General features: G+C 35.9%; 1 protein-coding gene across 5 annotated transcripts; it reads right to left on the reverse strand.

The window, feature by feature from the left end:
- Positions 1-214: 214 nt before the first annotated feature.
- Positions 215-5,740, reverse strand: LOC147478972 (transglycosylase). 5 transcript variants are annotated; one of them, XM_086582553.1, is made up of 13 exons: positions 5,631-5,740; positions 5,310-5,510; positions 5,172-5,222; positions 4,508-4,638; positions 4,285-4,401; positions 3,639-3,761; positions 3,409-3,479; positions 2,842-3,011; positions 2,291-2,344; positions 1,082-1,191; positions 788-901; positions 567-695; positions 215-483 (listed from the first exon to the last, which is right to left on the reverse strand). In XM_086582553.1, the coding sequence occupies exons 2-13, from the start codon at positions 5,478-5,480 to the stop codon at positions 456-458; spliced, it is 1,269 nt and encodes a 422-aa protein (XP_086438679.1). In that variant the 5' UTR covers positions 5,481-5,510; positions 5,631-5,740; the 3' UTR covers positions 215-455. The 5 variants fall into 5 exon arrangements, with proteins under 5 accessions (XP_086438679.1, XP_086438678.1, XP_086438677.1 ...); XM_086582552.1 differs by having other exon boundaries at positions 2,842-3,014; XM_086582551.1 differs by having other exon boundaries at positions 4,508-4,641.
- Between the last annotated feature and the right edge of the window lie 3,816 nt (positions 5,741-9,556).

The following is a 9,556-nucleotide window of genomic DNA, read 5'->3' on the forward strand; positions in this document are numbered from 1 at the left end:
TACATGTGTTAATATTCAGTCGTTTGATTAATTTTGGAATGGCGTTTGCTAGTAAATTAAATCACCTTGGCTCTCAAACTAATAAATAGACACTATTTCCACCATTTCAGCTAAAATAAGAAATACTGGAGAGGTATTTTGAGCGGACAAGGATGTGAAATTGAGTATCAGTCCCAATGTCCCTACTCCCATTGAAGAGATATGAAGTAAAAACTTAACAAGAAAATCGATACTCCCATTACTTTTCACGTACTATTACAAATCAACTTTTATTTCACAAAGAGAAAAGGAAAATAGAAAAGTAGAGGAGTAGAACAATATTTGGTTAAATCATTTATCATGTCCGCACATCATCTAATGATATGAACCTAGATGAAGCAATCTCTCGACGAGAACTGTAGAAATCCCATAGCACATGTAAGAAGCCTTCTACATGAGTAGAAAGGATCCATGGCTTACATAATAGAGCAGCTCCCTTGTTCCCTACAGAGGTTGATCAAGTGATTAGCACTAGCACTAGAGGGATATAACATAATAAAATAACTGCAAAATCCAACTAAAGATACCTCCTCTTTCTGTCATGATAATCGCTTATGGCTTCCTCGAATTTCAGCCACAGAGGACCCGTCAGTTGAAGATTCACATTCTCTGGCCCTCCAAGATAAGCTTGAACAACAAACTGGGGAGTTCTTTCCCTGTTTACAGCAAGAAAGCAGGTGATAAGAGAAAAGTTTAAATTGGTCAGGCACAGTGATTTAATGAAGTTACGTCAACACTCGGCAAGTACCTTCCTTCGTATTGGGATAACCAAACCAAATAAGCTGCAGCAAAGTACATTGAGACAAACGGGTTATAAAGATCCTCAACAGACTCAACACTGTATGCCTTGTAGCCCAAATCCCTGAGAAATTATATGGAAACATCAAACACAAATCAGAAGTGACCTGGTATTGCATCATTGCAGCAATAATAGAACCTGGACTTAAATGATAAAAACAATCCAAAAGGAAGTGGTAAACTTCTATTTTATCAATTTTCTTAGAAACAGAAAAAAAAGTTGGTTTTGGTTGCATGAACGTACTTGTGTAACCATAAGGCTTTGAGGTAGTCAATTCCCATAATTCCAGTACATGTTCCAACCCCATTAACAAAACGCATGCTACTTACCTCGGCAAGAGCACATAGAGCTGCCTGCAAAGAAGATGACTCTCAATTGAATAGAAGAAAACACATAAACTAAAAAGATTTTAAACAAAAATGGCAGAACCTGCATCTGCTCTTGCAATCCAAAATCTAACCATCTTGACAGATATGCATTGCAAGTGTTTGTGAACACAAATGGGGGCACAAAAAAAGAAAGAAACTACATTATTATATTGCATTCTTTAATCTATTGCACTTATCCCAGAAGGTTGGGGGGGGGCTGGGTTAATCTTGGAGTTGGCCTTCTTTCTCGCCATCGCATTTCACAACCACGCTAAACTACTCGGTCAAACAGCTTAAATTAGCCATTATCACACATCATAAGACTACAGAGGTGTATAGATTGTCATAGTATATATACATAAACAACTAGCAAACGATTGAAACGGGATCTAGCAAAAAATAGCGGCTCAAGAAATGGTAATATTCAATTAGTTTCAAACTTACTTTTTTTTTTTTCCCTTTCTTTTCATAAAGAAAACGTAGCAGAAAATTTTAAGGCCTAAGAAAAAGAGAGAGAAAGGGAGGCTGAACAATAGAAGCAAAGATCTCACACAACAGACAGGGGGTTTTGTAGGACTAGTAAAAGGAAATTTAAAAATATGACAACGGAACCAAAACACAACAACTATCCATGCTCTGGTGATGGTAGGACATTCAACACGTTGTTAATATAAATCAATTATAAGATCAGCAGAAACAAAGCAAGAGTTGGATTTGATTTAGGAGTATATTCTTTGTGTGAAATGTTGAGGATCAGATTTCCTCTGGATAAGAAATGTAGGATTTTTCGTCCAGTAAAGATCTTAAGAAAATCCTCATTCAGAACTTACAGGAACCAAATTTCTCAGACTGGCCTTTCAGATTGAAAATGGTCGGTAAGCAGATCAGATCCAACTCATTTATATCGTACACAAAAAGTAAAATGAGAGGAAGAAACAAAGGAGCAAATAACAAGGGAAATACAAAAAACATGCACGCACATACACACACAAGCCAAAGAATCAGCAGTATAGCCTAGCACGTAGTATCAGCCGTATACAAAAAAACAAATATGTGGTGTTTTGGGTTTGAAGTTTGAACATACAGGTTTGATTTCTCCTGCACTGAAGTGTTTGGAAACAATGATTTCAGCAACTGCCTGCAAATGTACACAGAGTCGCAAATGCTGTTAATATGATTAAACCTTTATTGTTTTCCTTTTTTTTTTATACCATTACTATTCCACTAAACAAAAAAATGCAAAGGAAACAAAAACATATTGAAACATATCAAATTATCCATTACAGGTTTTCATGACAAAATTAAGTAGGGAAGTGCCTGCAATATTCCCGAAGGTTTCAGGTACAAATGCTATCAATCTAAGCATAAAGGACTGGTATCATATATTCAAACATTGCAAAATCAGGTGTTGGGAGCAGTTATAGGTGTCACTATAGGTTAAGGAGGAGTTTTCGTTAGGAATTTTATGGCAAGTGGATGCTGGACAGATGGTAAAAGTTTAGGAGAACAAGTTAGTGAAAGATTCGAGTTTGTTAGTATTAAGGATTCTCCTTCTGTAAATATCTTTCTAGAAGGATAAAATGATGTTTGATTTTGCCACTTGTGTGCTTTGGAGGGGGGGGAGGACTACTATACCTTCAGTTCATGCCGGGAGAGGTATGGTCTCTCCTCTGCATCAAGAGAAAATTGTACTTTTCCTCGTTTCTCTCCAGACTTTACCCACTCTTTAAGGACATTAGAGTGCTTCCACAAGTCTTCCATGTCTTCTGGAGATGCTCTTGAATCCCAATATTTCCATGCATCACCTACTTTTGCATTGTCATAAAGTAAAATCCTATTAAAAAGGACCGTATATATAATATAATAACAAAAACTGGACTTCTAGTCACAAACATGACAATATATATGTATATAAATTCAGCTATATGAGTTTTACATAGCACAAGAACTAAAGCAAGTCATGATTTAGACATAAAAAGAAAGTGATTCTCTCTACTTTTCCTAACAGAATCTTACTATCATGAATTGGATTCTAACTTCATTACCATAGCATCATTATCTTAGGTCTAGTGTTAATACCTTCTCACAGCAATTCACCTCTAAATAAATATAGAGAGAATCTCTTTAACAACATTAGAAAGTTGTACCCAGAATTTTCCTTGTAACTTCCTTTAAAAGATGAAAAAATCAAAAAACAATTACCTGTCTTTTGGGTTACAGATACAACTGGAGTAGGGTCATTGGGGACTGAAGAGTGACTGTCAATATTCTTTCTGCATAATAATCAGAAAAATAGGTATCAGCAACCTACAACATGGACCAAAGCTGTTGCTCTTGAAATATATTGGACAAAAGGGAAGAGCATATGCTCTAGAATTTCAGGTACTAAACAAAATGCAAGATAAAATAAGAAAAGAGTTAACCAAAACAACCTTCTGGTTGGAAGGTTTTGCTTGACTGAAAGATAGCGTTGCCAATAATCCAAAGTTGACTTGTGAGCTGCTTTCTTTGGGCCAAATCTGTAAGCCCTGACCACAAACTCTTCATTTCTTTCTCTGCAAGAATCAGATCAAAATTATCAATTCCAATAAGGATACTGCAATCTACCTAATGAGCCGGTATAGGGGGCCTTTCATTGCTAGATATCATATTTTCTGTCAGAATTATAGTTCATCTCCACAATTCATGTTATAATAACTTGAAGAAAAAAGAAAATCTCAACCTCACTTTTTAATAGTTTTAACTACTCAGAAATGTCAGGGAAAGTTTAACTCCTGAAAAAATGAACTTAGGAAGCAGATTTGAGTGCTAGAAGAACAAGAATATCTAAAACGGACAGTATAACTCTTAAGGAGGTGTCTAGGGCGGAAGGTCCTACTCCTAAAATCATGGAGTTGAGTGGCATAAACAACACATTGTGCTACAAATGAAAGTTAAAAGTGAAATACTGAACTCATATTTGCAAAAGAATTACACTCTTGAGAGTCCATCCCAATCACAGAACAAAACGGTTAAACTTAAGAAGAGGAAGCTTATTATATACAGCTAGAGTAAAATCATAAGCAATTGCAGACATACTTCCCCTCAAAATTTGACAGCCACTTTAAGTAAGCAGCTCCAAAATACACGCTTATTAAAGGTCTGTACAGCATCGTTGGATCCCCTTTTATTTCATATTCCCCGTAGCCCATCTCACTGCAAATATTTTTAAAATTTGACGTAGTGAAAAACACAAAAGGAAGTATGAACTTTTTGAACAGTTTCACATATCCAAATTGGGGTCAGTTCATCCATGTTCTACCTGACAAGCCATTCAGCAGTTTTTGGCAGAATCTGCATGATTCCCAAAGCAGCATCCTTGACCTTTTTATTATAGCGTGTTGTAAAGGGTTGTCGGTCACTCTCAAGTTCCGCAATGGCGCAAATCATTTCCTGCTGATTACAATTATATAATCGTTATTGAATGAGGAGTTAAATAGAAATGTGCAAACAAAAATGAAAGGATCTAGTCTATAGAATAATTTTACTACTGAAACAAGCGCAAGGAAAATTTGGAAGCTTAAAGTTCTCTCTTTCTGTGTCACGGTTCACACTTTTGAGCCTACATTCATGCTCTACTGCTCAAATTGCTTGATTAGTGATTTTTTTTAATTAAAAACAGAGAGGCAATTGTTTTACAAGACAGAGGGCAAGCATGAAGCCTATATACACTTTTCAAATAACAAACTACTATGTCAAGCATTCAGTGAACCTATATCTTATAGAATGTTTTCTCAAATTCAAATTTAGAAGCCTATAGTTTGTCGTAATTAAGGTACTCCACACAGTTCTCATGCAACATAAATTAGTAAAGTTCAGCTAGCTTATAGAGATGATAAGGTTTTTTCATACTAAGTATGTACATACACAATTACACACTGATGCAAAACAAACAAAAACTGATGAAATCAATAAAGATATATTACCTGATCGATTTGTGACATGAAATGCCTGCAGACAATAATGTCAACTACAGCCTGGTAGTAGACCAGGATAAAAATTCAGTGTCAGGAAGTATATATGTACATGTATAGAATCAAAAAACGTTGGCATGTAACACTTACCCTCATCTCAGTCTGTGTGAGATAAGCTTGTCCATCGGGATCACGTGACATGTGAACATTGTTTCCTCTATCTTCCCCAGCCTCAATCCACTCATTGCTTACCTCAGGGTCCATCCACATTGCTTCCATGTCCTTTTCTCCAAGGCAATCTTCCCAGTACTTGAAGCTCATACTTGCAATATACTAAAACTTTCAACGCATCTATCAACAAAACAATCATCATATATAACTCTATGCATTGCATCGAAACATCAACAAAGCCACGTAAACAATGTCATGCAAACTATAGATATTAAAATGCAGAGAAACACACGTACGTACCAGCAGCAGCAACAGCAAGATAATAGGGAAACGAGGTACGAGAATATTTTTAAAGAAAGAAACGAAAACGGCAGCAAAAAGTGCAAAGCCTTTTTTGTTTAAGATTGAATGAGAAATGAGTTCTTACCTAAATATGTGCCAACTTGAGGTGGCATTCGTGGGTGGACACAGTTGTTGTCCTATACATCCGTTTTTTGACACGTGTTTAATGATCAAACAAATATTTTCTTTTTATTAGACGCAAATATGTATGGGCCGGGACTATGAACTAAACAATTGAACCATGACAAATGATACATGGGCTACTTTCCTACTTCCTAGTACACACACTGCTCTAAAAATGGGTCTAGCGGTCTCTAGCAGCTAGCGGCCCAACCGACTCGCCTAGGCCCAAGTTGGTTTAAAAAATCAGTTGATCGACTAGACGGGTCTAGGCGGACCGATTAGGCTGGTCTAGACGGCCTCTAGGCGGTCCAGTCATTTTTTTTTAATGATTAAATATCGAAAATTAAAGGCCCGTGTAGGCTTAAGATTTGAATGAGTTTAAAAAACTAAAGTCTAATGTAAATTATATGCCGCTATAACAAAGAGTATGTTTTTATATGAAGTCGATATTTTTCAACTATTATGCATTTTTGTAATAAATATATTTGTTTGTGTTTATTTTTTGAGTTATGGTAAATAATTTTCTTCATTTCTTGTAGTATAGATGTGTATTACTATATATATTAGGGAAAAAAACCGCTTAGCATCTAGCCCGTCTAGACACTGCTTAGAAGGCCTAGGCACTCTCCCACCGCCCGACTACCACCTAGCGTTTTTTAGAACACTGGTTGTGTAGCATGTAGCGTCTATACCTCGCGTGGATACTCATATATCAGGAATGTTATTGCAACAACGGTCCTGAAAATATAGCCTGGCTGTTGGTCACTAACCTTGCTCTAAAGTCCAAAACGATCGAGTGCCAATGGCAATGCAAGACCGAGTGCCAGACATTCGAATTTCTCCAGATTTGTGGCACCAGATGGGGTGTGAAATATGAACAAAGTCCCAAACAAAGTGACACCTAAGCATTTTGCCTGTACTGTTTTGGGCGTTGGTGGATAGTGGGCTTTTGGGTCCGAAAATATAAAAGCAGATACCTTGAAATATAAAAGAAATATTATGTATGTATGCAGTAAGCAGATACCATTACTGAGATACTAAACATTCCGCAGTATGCAGTAACATTGTGCCTAGGCCTGTACTGGTTTCAGCATTAAAAATAAATAAATAAATGTACATGTATCAGTAGTATGCAGTATGTCATCACCTCAAACAACAATGGACTGTGGGGTAGAGAATATAGTGGACCTATTTTTAGAGGGGTCCTGAATCAAAATCCAATCTTACATTGAGCCTGATCTATTGAAATCTCTATTCAGAACAAATATTTCTACAATCCCCGCAGTATGAAATTAGAATTATGTAATCCCTATGGAATTAATATGTACCCAGACTTGCAAAGATGGTGATGGTGGCACACACATCAAGCAGATACCTTGAAAAATGTCATGCCCACCACATCTCCTTCAACATGTGCTGAATTGCAAACTTGCAACATCCAAACAAATCTTCCAATAAGCTGGCAATCACAATGGTATTAATTCTCTCTAATCACCAGATCTATAGATAGAGAGTACTTCCCATTCTCTTGGCACCATAAACAACATCCGGACACTGCATGTTCACCATTTTGGCAGGGCTGGTTCTATCCTATAGCAAAATAAACAGTTCGCTTATAGCCCGCAGTCCAAGGAGCCCAATATATCATTGCCCACCTACAGTACTAAGTATATTATTTGTTTTTCATTTATTTTAATCTATTAAATAAACGATTTTACATTGAAAAATTGAAATTATAAAATCGCATTAAAATCCTTCGTTTCCCTCGCATTTTCGCCTTCTCCAATAAATAAACATGCATGCCTCCATAACTAATTAAACTTCTTCATCACCCTATGACAATTTATCAAATTGAAGCCAACACTTCAATTTTATCTCTATCATTTTTTTACCTTATTTGGTTTTTCTATATTGTTTAATTTGGTGTAGAACTCTCTCTCTCTTTTGTGTAATTTTTTGTTAAATAAATCTATTGAAATTTAAATTTTATGACATTGTTGTTTGGCCATGATCTGCTACGATGTTATAGGTGTAGGACATTTTTTTATTATTCCACTCTTCCTCATGTATTTATGGTGTTTTGTCTTGGATATCTCTATATGTTGTATGTGAAAATCTCCCTCACAACACTCCTATATTTATATTTCATTTTGTATTTATGTTCTTTTTATCAATAAAGTTAAATTAAAAAAATGGAGAGACTATTAAAGAAAGAAAAAATAAAATATTATGATCAATTTTTATAATAATTGTTATCTTCTAAATTTTTTGTTATAAAAAAAATAAACGTTTATTTTATTTTATTTTTTATTAGCAAGCATGTTTTAACTCTTTGATGTTGGCGGGGTTCGACCCCCATACTTCTGGTATCATCACCCAAAGATTTTATCGACTCTACTAGTCGGCACCTCAAAAAAAAAAAAAAATGTTTGTGGAAGAGACTATTCAAGGAAAAAAAAATGTTAGGATCAATTTTTACAATAATTATTATATTCTAATTTTTTTTGTTAAATAAACTAAGGCGTTTGCATTCATATAAAATAACATAAACAAATCATATCGATCTATAAGATGTAACAATTTTATTATAACTTTGCTTAGGGCCCCGATTGTCTTGAGCCGCCCCTACCGTTTTCCTACGGGCATAATCAGTGTGGACGACAGTATCACGTACAACGTCCTCTAAGAAGGTCTTTAAGACACCTCTCCCTTCTTCATAAATTTGGTTGCTAATACGCTTCACTGCTCCACATCGTGTCCAACATCGGAAATCAAACATGCTAATTCCCCGGATGCTATATCTCTACGCATCTTACTATGCCTTTTTACTCCACCCTTGCCAAACCCTTTCGCTCCTTTGCCTCTTCCTTTGCTTCCTCCAACATTCATTTTGCCTTCTCCTACTTTTCTTTTGCCTTCTTTTATTTTATTTTGCTTCACTTGGTCACCATCTATGGCTTCCGTCGTACTATCAGGATGTGATCTGAGAATGGCCTCAACCTATTCAAGCGAATGGCCAATTGCAGGAGGTGAAACAGATGAGAGTATCCTCTCGTCCCCCTCTACTTCTTGCCTCACACTCTGCTTAACATAAAAAAGCATATATACTTCTTGATCAAGAACCCATAACTCAGAGACAATTGAATTATGCAAAAACAGAAAAATGTGTTCTTCCTTCAAACCATTTACTTAGTGATAATACGGTCAACTAATATAAGGAACACTTACACGAGCATCATCGATGTGGTGCCAGCAACCATTAGACTTGAGAAAACAAGTATAATGACCATCATCCATGGTGAGTCTACCATGTATAACTCCTCCTTGCAAATCATAGTTGCTAACCTACAATAATTCAAAGAAAAATATTTATAAAAAGTATAAAAATAAAAACAAAACTGAAATTTGAAAAGTGACTTTACCCCATCAACCAATGGTGTCATATCAAGAATAGATGGAAACACATAATGTCCATGAATTTTATTGTGGCTTTGAGTCCATCTACCCACCTGAAAAGCAATAAAGTCTGGTAGTGCTATCAACTCCTCTTCTCGTCTTACTTCTACATATGCTTTGCACTTTGGGCATTTAGTTGTAGTACTTCCTTTGGAAGGCAATATTTGTAGTGATTCAAATATATTCATGTTTGGACCCATCTCCAAGTGAATTGCGGTAGACACTTCATTTTTAGTATTTGTGTCATGACACTGGGGAATGATGTCTGCACTCTGCACAACAGATCAGATACATGAAGTCAATCT

This window comes from Coptis chinensis, chromosome 9 (genome assembly GCF_015680905.1).
Source record: "Coptis chinensis isolate HL-2020 chromosome 9, ASM1568090v1, whole genome shotgun sequence".
In the NCBI taxonomy this organism is placed as follows: Eukaryota; Viridiplantae; Streptophyta; class Magnoliopsida; order Ranunculales; family Ranunculaceae; genus Coptis; species Coptis chinensis.